Consider the following 18052-nt stretch of genomic DNA (forward strand, 5'->3'; position numbering starts at 1 on the left):
AACCTGAGCCAAATCCAAAAGTCAGACCCTTAACTGATTGTGCCACCCAGGCGCCCTTAACTAACTGGAATTTAAATAAAAACTTAAAAAAAAAAAAAAAGGTAGAAGCCTCTGGTATTTACCAATGTGGATTTAAATGGATTTAAAAAAACACAAAACTTCCTGCACACAGATGTTCATAGCAGTTTTATTCATAATTGCCAAAACTTGGAAGTAACCAAGATGTCCTTCAGTAAGTAAATGAAAAAACTGGTACATTCAAACAATGGAACTATATACAGTGCTAAAAACAAATGAGCTAACAAGCCATGGAAAGACTAAGAAGAAATTTAAACACACATTACTAAGTAAAAGAAGCCAATCTGAAAAGACTATATAATGTACGATTCCAACTATAGGACATTCTGGAAAATCCAAAAATGTGGACACAGTAAAAAGATCAGTGACTACCAGAGGTTAGGGGAGAGGAAGGGAGAGAAATACTTGGAACACAGAAGGTTTTTAGGGCTGTGAAACTATTCTGTAGAATGGCAGATACATATCATTAAACATGTCTAAAACCATAAAATATATATGACCAAGAGTAAACCCCAATGTAAACTATGGTTTGGGGGTAATAACAATGTATCAGTATAATATAGGTTCATCCACTGTAACAAATGTACTACCTCAGTGCGGGGGGGCGGGGGTCGGGGGAAGGGAGGGTGGCAGAGCTGGATACTGATAATGGGGTAATCTGCATACAGATATAGGGGCAGAAAGTAAAAGAAGAATCCCTATACCTTCTTCCTTTGAATTTTGCTGTGAACCTACAACTGCGAAAGAAGGAAGGAAGGAAGGAAGGCAGGCAGGCAATTTGGGGAAAAAAAAGAAAAGCACTGGGTATGCTAAGATCTAGGACTAGCTATATTACTGAAAACCAAAAAAAAAAAAAATTAAAAACAGACTCCAGTGGATATAGATTATGGGAGTTAGTAGAAAAATATTTTTAAACAACTATGAAAGAAAATACAGAAAAAGGTGGAAAACTTTTAAAAAGTTTTGAAATCTAGTACAGTTATACTAATATCTAACAAAGTAGACAGTAAGGCAAAAAGTATTACCAGAGATGAAAAGAAACATTTAATGATAAAAGAAAAAAATCCACAGGAAGATACAGTGATTATAAATCCGTACACACTCTCAAATTAAAAATGGAACTGCCATATGATCCAACAATTCCACTTCTGGGTATATATCCAAAGAAAACAAAATCACAATGTTGAAGAGGCATCTGCATCCCCAAGTTCAATGCAGCAATATTTACCATAGCCAAGACAAGGAAGCAACCTAAATATTCACTAACAGATGAATGGAGAAAGAAAATCTGGCATATATGTATATATGTGTGTGTGTGTGTGTGTGTGTGTGTGTGTATATATATATATATACACACACACACACACACACATACATACCCATCCACCAAATATACAATGAGATGTTTAGCCATAACAAAGGACATGCTCCTATTGTGACAATATGGATAGACCTTGAGGGCATTACACTAAGTAAGACAAATAAGAGAAAGAAACACAATATGATCTCATTAATATGCAGAATAAAGAAAAAGAAATGAATTCACATATACAGAGAACATATTGGTGGTTTCCAGAGGCAGAGGTGAAATGAGTGAAGGGGTCAAAAGCTACAGACTTCCAGTTATGTAATGTATACCATAATGACTATAATTAATAAAACTATATAACTGGAAGTTGCTGAAAGAGGAAATCTTGAAAGCTCACATAAGACAAAAAAAATGTGTAAGTATGTGTGATGATGGAGATTAGCTTGCCTTATGGTGATCATTTCATAATATATATATATATATATATATATAATCACTATGTTGCACACTTGAAACTAGTATATGTCAATTATATCTCAAAGAAAATATTAAAAGAAATTCTTTAGTCAGGAAGAAAAATATTCCAGACAGAAGGATAGAAATGCACGAAGTTATTAATTAGAGGGGTGCCTCAGTTGGTTAATTATCTGCCTTTGGCTCAGCTCATGATCCCAGGGTCCCACATTGGGCTCCCTGCTTCTCTCTCTCCTTCTGCCCCTCCCCACTTATGTGCATGTACACTCTCTCTCAAATATATAAAATCTTTTAAAAAATAAAAGAACACTGAGAGAAATTTATACATATATATATACACACACAGAAATATTTATATATAATTTCATATATACACAAATTATATACAAATTTTTCTTGCCAATTCTAATATAGGATAAAATGCATGATAACAATAACACGACAGGTAGAGGTTAAAAAATACATTAAGGAGTTTTAGATCCTCCCTTTATAAGAAAATTGGTAAAAGTACAAATATATATTTTGCTACACATGTTGTAATTTCCAAGGTAATTCTAAGAGAATGTATAACAACTTAATTCTTGATTAATTCAAATAAGGGCAGATAAAGAGAAAAAAAAAACACAAAACCCGTAAGAAAAACAGTAAACAAAAAAAAAAAAAAAGAAAAACAGTAAACATACAGCATGATATCAGTGAAAATGGCAGTAAATACATGGAGTCATGTCAGTAAAAATGGCAGTCAGAAGCTCCTAAAGGTCTCCCTTCCATAATAGTCGCAAGAACATCAGGAAAAAAAAAGTATTTGAAGTAATGGATATGTTAATGAGTTTATGGGACTCCTTCCACAATGTACATGTGTAAATCAAATCATCACATTGCACATGTTAAAAATATTATAATCTTATTTATCAATTATACCTCAATAAAACTAAATAACATGTTTATGTTCAGTAAAAATATGGTAACATCTTACTGCATAAATAAGTTTTCTTTTTCCAAATTACATTTAGTATTTTACCTTGCAGATCACTTAATGATGATATCCCTTTAATTCATACCCACAATAAATGTTACTATAATTAAGTTCTAATTATAATGAAACACTGACTAAAAACAGGTATAAAATAAACTGCTAAAACTGCAAATAAACTGAAATGTGGAAAGAAAAAAAGACATTTCTGAAACATTTTAAAACAGACATACTTATCCCAACCAAGAGTTCCTATTTCTTCCATAAGGCTTGAGTAGAACTGGGGAGAAGGAGGTGGTGCATACAACTCTTGTTTATTCTTTAAAGCAACTTCCTGTTTAAAAAAAAACAAACTTGGATCTGCTGTGGAATGCTAGACAGTAAATTGTTACTATCTGATTACAAAACAACTTCATAATCTCCTTTGTGCCTCACTAAAAGTGTCCATTATTTTTATAGAAATTCCATCTGAATCATTCCCCTTCTTATATAAAGACAAAAAAGTTAAAGGACTGTATTGAAAATTATTATATGAAAATGCCAATTACTATACCATTAAAACTTCAGATTTTAGTATTTTCCTAGACTATTATGCCTATCAGAGATGCCAAGAGTTTAAAAATATCTTCAAAGCTTTATGAATATTTTTCTGTTCCTGTGGAAAAACTTTGATATAAAGAAACATATATCTTTAAGAAAAGCCTGAAGTACATTGTTTAGACAGATCTATATGTATACAGTTATGAATCACACTCTTATAAGTAAACCCCTTTATTACCACAGTAAATACTCATCTGCTACTTTCTTTCACTGGCTTACATTCTGTATTACTCCCAGACCAGGTTAAGTGTTTTTTCATCTATGTGGCTAGATCACAGTTCCTTTCCCTGCAAGACCCACCTATATCTTCAAGATGGTTTATGTACCCTGCCCCCCACTCCAAAAAAAACCCCTAACATTTTTTTTTTACAAGCAATACAAACATCACTAGAATTGCTGAGGATGAGTATTACCAATTACTTCAAAGGTGCTAACCTAGACAAATACCTTATTTGTCAAGTAAAAATAAATGTATCTGCAAATTACACATGTTCATATGGACTGTTTTATCAAAAGAGATAAAAAATAAAGAAATAAAAAAGTCAAACACAGTAAATAACAAAACCAGATGAGAACAAGTATAAAAATTATAAATATTAACTGTAGCCCTAAAAAGAGGTATAAGTTCTATTTCTTTAAGCATATTTTTAATATATTAGTCCTTACACTTTTTAATTTTAAAACAAGAATAGGATACTATTAAATTTAGGTAATACTAGAAAGAATAGATTTTACAAAACAGTATTTCAAAATCAAGACTATTAACTGAAACTACCTTCTAAATCTGCTTTAGGATAAAAACAAAACTAGGAAAGCGGGTTTCTAAGGCCCAAAATGTCAATTTGGATTTAATTAGAAGGTAAGTTCCTAAAAGACAAGGAGTATACTGCTTTTTAAATAAAACTAAATACCTAATGCTATCTGTAATTTGCCATATGGTCCAGAAAAATAAATTTTTACTATTAAGATTATCCTGTTATTAAAAAATAAGTCAGTATAGTTCCTGTACTTATATATAAAACAGCTTCAGGAATTCTTTTGAACTTTTTGTAAATCCAGAAATATTAAATACTACTATCCACATACATGGAATGTAAAAATAAATTTGAATAACAATAAAGTCTTTTAATTCTCGGTTTATGAACTTTGTAAACTCTACCTTCTACCTTGGGTCATACAAGTTACTCCTATTCCAAAGCCATAACAGGAAAAAAGGCAAAGGCAAAGAATCAAAGCATTCTTTGTGGAGAAGGGGCAAGATACATAGTAGAAAGAACAAAGGTTTTAAGGTTTTACAAAGGTTCTAAGTCCTAATTTTACCATTTCCTAGTTTTAACACCTTAGCTATGCAGTGACTAAGCCCTAAATAGGAGTTTCAAAAAAACCTGACCCGGGACGCCTGGGTGGCTCAGTGGTTTAGCACCTGCCTTCGGCCCAGGGCATGATCCTGGAGTCCCTGGATCGATTCCCACATCAGGCTCCCTGCATGGAACCTGCTTCTCCCTTTGCCTATGCACTGCCTCTCTCTGTCTCTCATGAATAAATAAAATCTTAAAAACAAACAAATAAACAAAAACAAAAAAACCCGACCCACATCAGAGTTCTCTTAAAATACAGGTAATTGTGGGGCGCCTGGGTGGTTCAGTCAGTTAAGCATTCATCTCTTGATTTCATCTCAGGTCATGCTCGAAGGGTCCTGGGATCAAGCCACCATGCATTGGGCTTTGCTCTCAGCTTGGAGTCTGCTTGTGATTCTCTATCTTTCCCTCTCCCTCAGCCCCTCTCCTTGCTCGCATATGCATGTTCTCTCAAATAAATAAATCTTCAAAAATAAATAAATAAGTAAATAAAATACAGGTAATTGTTCATTTATCAAATATATACTGAACTCTTACTATATGCCTAGTTATTACTAAGAAACTGTGAAGATTTACCAAATTTCCTGAAAAGGTTCAAAAACTACTGATTTCATTTGGACATCATCCTCAATTCTTTCATTGAGGATTACATTACAGGAACCCTGTTACTGACAATACAGCCCAACAAATAAACCAATATAATTTTCTCTCACTCTCTTTAAGTACACTGTTCATAAATGTGCAATAGTATCACAAATTCTGTCAATTTCTTTAGAAAGCTAAAATAAGGCATGTCATTTTATTCAGAAAGGTACTAAATAGAATATTCTTAGAAATCAATGTCATTATTTTATTTTAAACTAAAGAGTATTTCTTCAAAATTAAATGACCAATAAATCTGTTCTTACAACCTAATAAAGTTTGCTAGTAATAAGAGCTTAATGGGACATGGTATATATAGTTTTACTCTGGTTCCTGAGCCCTTTTATTTGCATAGCTTATGAAAAGTATGATAAAAAGATAAAATTATTTTCAGACTTTTTTGCAATGCCAAGGGTAACTCAAAATATGCTTTACTTCTTCACCTTTTTAAAGCTTATCATGAAATCTGGCCTTTGATGAAATTCATAATCAATTTTGATAATTCTAATTAGTTAGGGTTTACAAATTTGTAAGTCAAAATTCAAACTTTAGAAATTGGGATCAGAATAAAGAGTTTAAAGTCAAACATTTTACCGAAGCCCGACCTTGGAGTGTTGTTATAAGGATTAAAAAAAGGACTCAGAACAATTTAAGCAGCTAAGCTCTTTGTATGTGGCAGCTACTGCTAAGAATAAATAACTCAAAAAGAACTACAAAAAAAATAAACTGCTTTTAGTTGTTAGTAGCAACATATTGGTACTGTAATTTTGTCAAACAAATATAGAGATACAGGAAAAGCATAAGAAACCACAACAAGTACAACATAATAAATAATTGCTAATATTAGAAACCAAGATTTTCAGAGTAAAATACAAGCATTAAAATCAAAGTAAAAATGTTAGAATACCAAATTTGAATTGGAAATATCAATATGAACTCATGATAAATTACTCTTTCTAAATATTATTTTTTCCTAACTCTGTTCATTGAAAAGGCCTAGGAATAATAGCAATAAACACTCCAGTTTCCTAATCGGTGGCATCTAAACACCATTTCCTACAAAGAAACCATGGCTCTTTGGAGAAGTAAAATTATAGTTCTTCAAAAGGATGAGTAAATTAAACTGGGGCAAGTTGTGTCAGAAAGCAAAGTTTTGGCTATGTTAGAAGAACTAAGGAGCCAAGATAAAGAGGCATACACTGACTAAAAATGATACAAAATTTAAGCATCAAAAGGTATAGTGATTGCAATGGATTAAAATCGATATATAAAAACCCATGAGTTCATAATGATACTAAAAAAAAATCATTATTTCACTTTGACAGTTGCTAGGCACTAACTCATTACTCTAAAAATTGATTTTTTTAAAAAAGGAAAAGAAACAAGCACTTAACCTATTTCTACAGTATGAGCTATACCTCAAAATTAACCAAATAACTGATGAAGGGAAGTTGTTCTCCAGATAATAATGTATCTCAGGACAATAAATATAGAGAATGGAATTTTAAAAATCACTATTTGATACCTGTAATGAAATAGTGAGTGTAGGCAATGATTATCATTGGATACTAAAATCATTAGGTGATAGGCTGATAAGAAACTTTATATTCGATGGATCTAAAGCCTATTGGCCAATCTTAACTCTACCTAGAGAAGAACTATCAGATACCATGTGCCTCCTCATGCAATAAAGTACACAACACAAAGTATTCTTACCAGAAATGAACCCACTCTGCTGAGACTAGATCACAAAAAAAGGTAGAAAAATATGTTAAAAGATACCATGAGTATCTAATAAGCCAAATCCAAAATGCAAGAAATGTTATAGGACACATAATCTAGTTTATTTAACTTGTAGAGTTAAAAAAAAAAAAAGGTATAGGAAAGATGAAGCACTGTTAGAAATTAAAAGATTTAGGAGACATATCAACATAAAACGTATGGACCTTGTTTGCATACAAATACAAACAAAGAAGCCAAAAAAATTATCACTAACTTTGTCAGGGTTATAATAGCATATTTAAAGCCAAAATAAAACAAAATGACACTTAGCTGTTACAAGTATACACCAACATATTCATTGAGAGATGGATACAATGTCCACAATTTCCTTAAAAATACTCTAGACTGGGGCTCAGTTTGGTAAGAGACCAACTCTTGAGTTTCAGCTCAGGTCTTGATCTCAGGGTCCTGGGACTGAGACAGGTGGCTGGCTCCACAATCAGCAGGAAGTCCTGCTTGAGGATTCTCTCCTTCTGCCTCTCTCCACTATCCCCTCATGCATGCACACACACGCTCTCTCTCTCAAGTAAATAAATCTAAAAAAAAAAAAATAATAATACCCTAGGAGAGTAGGGGAAGAAAAAAATGGCAAAATGTTGAAGTTAGGTCATGGGCCTACAGGTTTGACTATACAGTCTTCCCTCTTCTGTTTATGATGAAAACTTGCATAATAAAAAATTTCTTAAACACAAAGTCTATAGGACAAACTAAAAATTCAAGTATTTTATGCATAACTGACAAACTGAATAGTCTATTATATATAACTGTATGTATGTAATGAAGTCTAACAAGTTCTTCAGAAATCTGCAGCTACATACAAAATTTTTTATATACTGTATTAGATCTTTAATTGTGGCTAACTAATCTCACCATAGATTGTTAAAATTCTGACTGATTAGGAGGACATTTTATTTCACCACCTGTCCAAGAATAGTGTTAAGCGCACTCAGTTTGACAACATCAATTTGGTTCCTATACACAGTTCTGTTCCTCACGGAATTCAAAAAAAGCATCATCCACATTTACGCACACAGGAAAATGAAACATTAAGTGACTAGAAGTTGAGACGTTTTAAAATCTAATCATGTTAAGTTTTGGCAGGAATTTAAAAAAGAAAATCAAGACTTACAGAATATAACAGTATTAGAAAGCAAATTCTTACCAAAACCATCTTCAACTCCATCATAAAGCTCATTAAATCAGGAGAATGCTGCATTCTCTAGATCAAAACATTTGTAATTAATTTCACTTGTACAATGAATATTACATACACTGAAATTCAAATGAGATACAGGTTCATGTGAACGTGAAAAAAAAATATCAGAAATTGAAATATTAGTCACCATCCCTACTACACTCACCAATTTCATTTTGAAAGAATAACTGAAGCCTTCAAATCTATTTTGATGAGTTATACTGAATGTAGTTAAAATCTTTTAAAATTTCACATACTCCTTTGTTCCTTCAGCACTGACCACTGGTCAGTTTAGCAAATCTACCAAACTACATCATTATTAAAAAAAAAAAAAAAAAAAAAGATGATATGAGGTGAAGAGGAAAGAACGTAAAACATAAAAATTAGGCATATCTATGCAATTAAAAAATCTAAGAGTGATAAATTATCAATATCATATTTTTTATTTTTTCCCTTGACCTTAAAAATTATGTACAATTGTCGATTTTGTCTTTTCATAACTAACCCATATTAATTCAAGAGGAGTCAATCTTTAAACAAGATAAAACCATCAGAATAAAAAAGCAAAAAGAAAAGGACTTCTAAAGTTGAATAAATATTTAAGAGTTATAATTCCCTTTCCTAGAAATCTTTGATTTTTAAAATAACCATAGAATAAAGGAAATCAAAGAAAATTCTCAAGTGTAACATTTTTTATTAGATGAAACTCTACATCACTTCTCTGCTTGAAATCAAAACATTGTATTTTTGTTACTTTTTGTGATAATGCTGCTGCACTACCAACACACAGTTCTGAACAAAGCTAATCTGTGAATTTGTTCCCTCTTTTATATGAAGAAAATAATAATCTAAGATATTTCAACAATGCATGAGACATATGAATCACATCTTAACACAGTTTTGGGCGGGCAAGTCTGTAAAACAAATTTGACTTTCCCATCTTCTATATGATATTTTCCCCCCTTAGCTTACTAGTAATGAGCAATAAATTATATTAGATTTTTGTGAACTACAGCCTAAAGGCTAAATCCAAACCAATACCTATTTCTGTAAATAAAGGTGTATTGAAACGCAGCCATATCCATTCATTTACCACTTATGGCTGCCTTGGCTCTACAAGTTAAGGAGCTATGACAGAGCCAACTACCAAAGCCTGATAAATTTACTATCTAGCCATATCACGGAATTGCTGATCCCCGACCCATATTTACTGAACTTAAAAACAATACACAGAATGAATTAGTAATACTAACTCTGGGTTCTATATGACCAACTGGAGGGCAGGAAAGAGATTAATAAGTAATTGGGACTTTCTCTAGGAACCCTCTTGGTGAACTGATAGAGTAAAACAGTTATAGATATTATTATACTTAGTCTTTATTAACAAGTTTTTTCCAGGCTATTTAAATATCTCAGTAGATTCATTTCTTAAACTCTAGTATACAATATAGTCACAGCGGATAAGGAGGAGGCAGTGGAGAGAAAACAAGAAATAATTTAAACATCCCCTTAAAAAACTACAGTAATTATGCTGCCAGCAATGACAGCCTATATTCTACAAATCAAATAGTTTATCTCCTATATTTCTTTGTGGTTCAGTAATGCTTTATGTGAGTGACTGTCATTGTCAGTTATCATAGATAATAACCTGCTTTTAAGATAGAAAAAATATATGAAATCAGGAAAACATACAAATGAATAAAAGCATTGAAAGAAATGCAGTTCTACTTTCATTTATTTTTCTACAAGAGGCATTTTATTACTTTTGGTTTAAGTAACTGATTTTTTTTTAAAGTTCTTCTAATTTGTAAAGAAATTTTCAGGTAGAAGAACCTAAACTTTAAGAATAATTACATTGGAGCAGGGGTGAAATGGATGAAGGTGATGAAAAACTTCCAGCTATTAAAAAAAATTAATCCTGCCTATTTATTTACTTGTGCTATATTTACATCTATGCTCATTAAGTATGTATACATGATCCTAAGTGATCTCCACAACACCTTTTCTGTTACTAATGTAGAACTACATTCCTAACTTCCCCACAGATACTCTACAATTCCATAATGGGTCCTGGATTTCTTATTACTACCCATATTCAGTCTCAGCAGGAAAAAATAAATCACTCAAAAAGTGATGGATATGGGTAACGGTGACTACATTTGAAGATCCTAAATTCTCCAGGATGGAAATCAGTTTCAGGACAAATGCTACCTAGAAACGTGCTGAGGATTCCCAGACAGAAAAGATTTTAAATAATGCATGGATCCTTAAAATATTTGAGAGAGATAAAACCTATAAAATTCAGCAATTACTAAACCAGTCTGTTACAACATTCTACAAGTTGTCCACTAAAAAGAGTTAATTTAGTAATTTCATATCCCTGCTTAAAATAAACCTTTTAAAGAACTTACCTGTTGCACTATTTGATGGTATCCATTAAGTATTGTTTTCAGTTGCCAACTACATAATAACCTAAAATTTTAATAGAACAAAATGGTTTGTTCACTGTTCAGTATTAAAAGGAAAAAACTTATTTGTATGCTAACACTAACATGCATATACATAGAAAAGAATGACAAATATAATTCTGACAAGTTAATAAAATTTTTACCACTGATACTGTTGAAAGTCTTGTCTTCAAACTGTCGGTACTACTTTTATTTCAAACTATAAATAACTACGATCAGTAAATGACATGCAAACAGTAAGTCTTTTTTTTTTAACATATCCAAAGCAAAATTTTCTATTGAACTAGATTCTTCTCTAAGGTAAGTTAAATAAACCAGTAGTTTTGATCATAATATACTGAGCTTGTATCTGAGAAGGCATATGTAGCAATATAATCTTCACATTCAAGACTAATGTAAAGATATACTTAGTGTTCATCTATCCACTGGCTCACCTCAGCTGTGCTACAATATTGCTTAGGTAACTAACTCTTCTAAAAAATGCTTTTCCTTATCTAAACTAGGATGCCCCTCTTAGATTCCCCCAATTATAGCCCTTTCAGACCACAAGGACTCTTCCATTTTTGCTATGCTAACCCCCATTTCCACCCCTATTTTCTCTTTTAATGGCAAAGTAGTTCATTCATTAGAGTTTCCCCATTTGCCCATGGGGAAACTCCCTTTCCAAGTGTACTTTCCATCCCTTGCCACCAACTTGGTCATATTAACTTATTAATCAACACTATTGGGATACTCTTATTTTCTGCTAGTATTTTCCAATGGAATATATCAACTTGTTCAAGCAAATCTCAATCAAAAAAAAAACAAGATCATTGTAACTCTTCCTTGGCTGCATACCCTTCTCTATCACCCCTTTCTTTAAACTACAGTTGATCCTTGAACAATAATACTGCTTGAAGTGCACAGGTCCACTTGCAGATTATTTCAATAAAATATACATACAGCAAAGCAAACACGTTTCCTCTTATGATTTTCTTAGTAACATTTTCTCTAGTTTGCTTTAAGAATAGTCTATAATAATAAAAAAGAATAGTCTATAATACATACAACATACAGTATACAAGTGTTAAAACAATTTGTTCAAGGTATTGGTAAGGCTTTTCTGGTCAACAGCATCCTGCTAAATTTCTGGAGAGTCAAAAGTTACATGCAAAATTTTCAAGTGTATGAGGGGTCAATGCCCCCAACCCCTAAGTTCAAGGGCCAACCATAGTTTACACTGTTTACATTTACTTTCTACTCATGCACTCCAAAACCCAATAAAATCTGGCTTCTGCCACTACATGAAACCTAATTTAACCTAATCCCTCTGCAATACTCAACACTATGAACCATTTCCTCATTAAGCTTCTACTTGGCTTCAGCGACAACTATATAGATTTTCCTCTTACTTCTTTGCTCAATTCTTAGCCTTCTTCCAAGTTCCTATTTATCAGTGCTTTACATGTTGGTATACTCTCAAATCTTTTAAATGTTGGCTTTCTCTTTTCACCCCACACATGCAGGCACTAGAAAATATCCATACTCACAGCTCCAAATCCCATGCCTACCGTGACTTCTATGTCTTAGACTTGAGTTCCATGCCAATACATTAAACATCTCCTCTTGATATTTCACACCCAATATATCTTAAAATGATGGCTCTCCTACTTCTCCACTGTGACCTCTTCTCTAGCTTAGTGATCTGAGCCAGGAATCTAGAAAGCATGCTTCACTCCTCTTTCTTTCATTTCTGCTACTTCTAATCAGTCACAAAATCCTGTCAATTCTACTAATAAATGTCTTGGATTCTTCCACCACTTCACCCCCAAAGATGCTTAAGAGCAGAAAAGAGATTCTAGGTACTACCTAATTCCCAGTCTCATCTCTTAACATTCCTTGATGGGCTGTCTGTACCAACAGATATCTTACACAATTGCTATTTACTGCTTTAAAAGGAAAAAAAAATAGAAAATTATTGTGTTACCTTTAAAAGTACTTCACAAGGAAAAAATAATTTACAAATGTACACTGATTTGGAAAAATTAGAAGTTTCTGGTTGACTCTAGTCAAAACTCTAATGCTTAGAATAAGCTTTTACCAGATTAACTCAATGCCCATCCCACCAGGATGCATGTATATAACAAAATACTATATCACCTTGCATTCTTCATTTGTAAATCTTCAGGCAACAATATTTTAAGGTGAAAATCACGTCCCTGTGGAAAATATTGAAAAGATTCACTCAAATTTTCATCTTTCACAATATTAAAAGACAAACACAAAAATCACATAGGAAAGGTAATGTTTTCCTTTGTTTTCTAAAAGTTTTCAACTTTATCAGAATCTTTACATTTGTTAAAATATATGCAATGGAATATTGATTTGAAGAAAAATAATATAAAAATGTCAGCAACTTTGTAATCATTGGAAAACCAAAACAGAGATAAGGCTTGATTTTTAAGAGAGAACAAACTCAGATAACACAAGAAATATTAAGAAATTAATGCAAACAAAGAAATCCAAATATTTCTTATAAATATATAAGAAAAGAAATTCTTTCAATTGCTTTGACTGTGGAAGGAAAAAAATCACAGTGTAAAATAAGAATATATAATACATTACAGGCTTCATATTTTCCATTTCCTCGTTTTAATAAAATGGAAATACATTTAGTTCCACAATCCAAATATACAGACATGAAAGAAATATTTTCAAAAAACAGAGTATTTAATTTTCCCACATTTGTGGACCTCTAATAAATAAAATCACTAACATTTATTTTAATTTAAATATTCACTAGCTATACATTTAGACAGACCAAATTTTACTTGAGTCTAAAGAAAGAACTGTTCTCTAAGAAATATATTCAGTTTTACTTTCTTGAGAAAGTGAATAGGTAAGCAGCTTAAACTTTATATCTTAAATAGGATAATACACATGATCTGAGCAAAGGTAAGCAGAAAAAGACAAACAGAAATATAATCTTTTACTCCAACAATATAAAATGAAAAAGAGTAATAAAATTCTTGAAAAATAATCACCATGAGAATTTTAACACAGGCTCCCTCAAAGCAGATTCAAAACTAAAGGAACACAATTAAATGTACCCCATAACCTTTACTTTCATGATATTACAGTTCTGACTTTCATTACATTTAAATGTCCTTTAAAAAAATGAAACAAAATGTACTACTGACCTTTTCAAAAGGTCAAGTAACAATAATTCACTATTTCATTAAAGCACTAGAAGGTATTATGTAGTAACTTTAACCTAACTTTATAGACATCCCACACATAGGTGTAAGAACAATCTGGAATTCAGAATTTACATGAAAAGTAGTAAAACTACTCTACTGATCTGTTATCTGAAAGAATAAAATTCCAAAGCCCCTTATTTGCAAAATCCAGCCATTTTAAAAGGTCAAATGCCATGTTACATGCCATAATACTTTTCTGATTCAATAAAATGTCCAAAATTAGTTTTTTTTTTAAGCTAAAGCATATAAAAAATGTTAATTGCTCTCAAGAAGCAAGTCTTCCAGGTTGCAGGGAACAAAGTACTGTCAGTTGCCTAAATCTGAATCTCTCCACACATCCTCCTAAATAGGTCAATATTAAGAACATTTAAAACAGGGTCACCTGAGTGGCTCAGTTAAGCATCCAACTCTTGGTTTTAGCTCAGGTCACAATCTCAGGGTCACCAGATCAAGCCCCTTATCAGGCTCCATGCTCAGCATGGAATCTGCATAAGATTCTATCCCTCTGCCTCTCCTCCCACTCTCCATCTCTCTCTAAAAAATAACACAAAATCTTGAAAAAAAAAAATGTCTCCAGCAAAATCAGAAAACAGAACACTATAAACTTCAAAATATCTATAGGAAATATAATATAAACCACTTTCCAGTGGTTTCCACTTGGGCTCCCATATCAAATCCTTTTAAAGAATTAGGGGGTTCAGAAAAAATACATGGAAGAGAAAAGAGGGGACTGAACTAATGTTAATATTAAAAAGTTTGGTAGATCACAGCATTGACTGCAAGAAGGGGCCTTAATATAAATACAAAAGTCAAGAAGACTTGGAAAAGAAATACACAAGCATAAGATGATAAAAAGGGAGGTAAATACATCCCTTGGAAACTGGGTGCTAGGAGGAAAAAGTAAAAGTGGGAAATTGAGGATTTTACATAACAAAATAAAAACACTCAACTCCTCCCCCTCAGCACTACTTTAAAAATTATCCATTAAATAAGCTATACTTTGCTTCACCTCCAGAAGAAAGTATTCTTAAACTAGGAATCTTATAAACTACTGCCAACAATCAAATTCAAAAGATACTGTTTTCATCAATGCCAACCTACTATGAGTAAAAATAAGAACAAAAGAAATAATTTTAATTGATGATCACCTATTCAAACAAAAAACACAAGGCATAAACAAATTATAGTACTGAATTATATTATCAATACCATTTGTACTCAGATTCAGAAATTCAAAAAGAACAGAAATTATAAGGGAAAAAATTAGTTCAGAAAAAATGATATTAAAATAGAAGAATAACTTAAGAATTTCTCAAAGAATAGAGTAAAATAAAAATTTTCTAAGAGGCAGGGTACCTGGGTAACTCAGGTGGTAGACTCTTGAGCTCAGGGCTGTGAGTTTGAGCCTCAAGTCGAGGGTAGAGATTATTTCAAATAAAATGGTTAAAAGTGGCAAAAGTTATGTGTACTTTACCCCAATAAAAAAAAAATTAAGATTTTAGAGAGAGAAAAAAGGAGAGAGAGAGAGCAGGGGGAGGGGCAGAAGGAGAGGGAAAGAGGCCTAAGTAGATTCTGTGCTGAGCACGGAGCCCAATACAGGGCTTGATCCCATGACCCTGAGATCATGACCTGACCCAAAACCAAGAGCTGAACCTTTACAGACTGTACCAGCCAGGTGCCACTCCCAAAAAAAATTTTTTTTAATTTCTTAAGAAGCCCCCCCACCCCCAAAAAAGCTAGAAAGTTACCAAAGGAGAAAAAAAATTAAAAACCATCAAGGAAAAGAGGCTGAAGTGGAAACAGGTAAAGAAAATCCAATACACAAAGAATTGGAGACTCTGAAAGGAAAACAAAAGAGTAGAATATTTTAAATTATAATCCAAGTATACTTTCTGGAAATTCAAATAAAAAGAACTGAACACATGAGAAATGACTCCTAATGATCCACTCTGAAATGTACCTTAATATGCAGGCTTTAAAGAAAAAGTCCATAGCTTCTGAGATCAAATAATATACGGGAAACAGAATAAGAGTAGCATCACACTTTTCAAATCAAGATTTTTAAAAAGCAACAATATAACTTTTAAGAAACTGAAAGAGGATTTCTGCTTCTAGCTATGATGTAATAACAGTGGCAGGATTTGTCTTCCAACATTAACTAAAAACTGGACAAAATATACGAAACAAAGATGCTCAGACATCAAATAAGCAGCAAAAAACAGTGGTTATTGAAAGAAGGGAAACAAATGAGAAAATCTTTATAATTATCCTGCCTTACTACCGGCAGAATCTTCAGGCTACACAACAAGGATGGAGAACCAAATGGAGCCTGACATTCTTCCTGATTTGGGAAAAAGAAATGATTTGGGGGATGCAAAAGTATGTGTAATTCACAAGCTACAGTACCAAAGAAGAAGAGAGAACTATACAGAGAATAAACCTAGACAATGTCAGTGTATTCCTGCAAAAGAGTCATCAGGTAAGTATGACTGCTGCATGTATGTGAGAAGACCACCGAAAGCCAGAGATTCGTAAGAATGGGCCATACAATTTCAGAGCTCACATAAGGCTGAGAGTAGTCATGTTTTCTATTAGCAAGAATAGAAAACTTTATATTATAAAATTTATCATTAAAGAGAATACCCTGAAGAATACTGCCTAAGTGGCAGAGCCAAATTAATCTAGGCTAAAGTCTGTGTTGGTTCTGCCTAACAAAGCTTAAAAGCAAACTATGACAATATTAAACCTTTTCCAAATAATTTAACTACTGCTTAGAATAAATCAAGAATACTTAGGAGAATAAAATGATCTAGCACACAATAGTTACAGATGCACAATATCTGGCAACCAGTCAAAATATACCAGGCATGCAAACACACACACACACACACACACACACACACACACACACACACAAAAGTAAGATTCAAAAAGAGAAAAATCAAGAGAAATACAAAAATGGCATATGATTGAACTGCTCAAAAAATTTTCAACAGTGGTAAATACATTATATATATTCAAGAAGGTAAAGAAAAGCATGAGCATGCTAAATAGAACATGAAAGATAAATACAAACCCAAATCAAAGAGGAAAAAAATACAATGTCTAAGATGCTAGAGAGTATTAATAGCAGATTAAGCCTTGCAAAAGAAGGTATTAGGGTATCTGAGGTACAGAACATTCAAAATAAAACAGAAAAAGACTGAAACAAACAATTAAAAAGAACCATTAGTGAATTATGTAACAACTATACAGTGGCCTAATATACATGTATTTTGAGTCTCCCAAAAAAAGGAAGGAGAGGGAGAAACAAAAAAGATTTTAAAGAAATAATGGCTGAAGTTTTTCCCAAATTAAGTATAAAGATATACTCACAAATCCAATGAGGTCCACAAACCCTACGGAATAAAATCATAAAGAAAACTACACCAAGGTACATTATAATCTAATTGACAAAAATCAATGATAAAAAGAAAAATCTTAAAAGCAGTCAGAGAAAACACAACATTTACAAAGGAACAAAAGTAAGAAACAGTAGAGATTTCTCATAGGAAATAATGCAAGACAGTTAAGCAACATCTGTAAAGAATGAAAAAGGGGGAAAATCAATCTAGAATTTTATACCTAGTAAAAAGAATCTTTCAAAAGGCCAAGTAAACACTCTGTCAGACATAAAACCATTAAAAAAATTATCAGTATAAGATGTGTACTACAAGAAATGTTAAAAGAATAACTTAAAGAAGTAAACAAAATAGAATTGTGGATATAAAACAAAGAGTACCAGAAACAGTAAGTATATAGGTAAATACAAAAGACCTTTTTTTCTTATTTTCTAAATTGTCTTTCAAGGCTAACTGTACCAAAAGTGGACAATCTGAACAAATAAATAAGTAGTAGATTACAACCCAAAGTATAAAATTAATATGTAAGAGTC

General features: G+C 32.2%; 1 protein-coding gene across 1 annotated transcript in view; it reads right to left on the reverse strand.

Annotated features, from left to right (window-relative positions):
- Positions 1–18052, reverse strand: part of FANCL (FA complementation group L) — an 87084-nt gene that overhangs the window by 58778 nt on the left and 10254 nt on the right. Inside the window, exons 2-5 of the mRNA XM_055328183.1 lie at positions 13019–13077; positions 10823–10883; positions 8379–8435; positions 3068–3168 (exon numbers count right to left, since the gene is read on the reverse strand). Coding sequence (XP_055184158.1) covers positions 3068–3168; positions 8379–8435; positions 10823–10883; positions 13019–13077 — 278 coding nt within the window. The remainder of the gene's footprint in view (positions 1–3067; positions 3169–8378; positions 8436–10822; positions 10884–13018; positions 13078–18052) is intronic.

Source organism: Nyctereutes procyonoides, unplaced genomic scaffold, assembly GCF_905146905.1.
Source record: "Nyctereutes procyonoides isolate TBG_1078 unplaced genomic scaffold, NYPRO_anot_genome, whole genome shotgun sequence".
Taxonomy (NCBI): domain Eukaryota; kingdom Metazoa; phylum Chordata; class Mammalia; order Carnivora; family Canidae; genus Nyctereutes; species Nyctereutes procyonoides.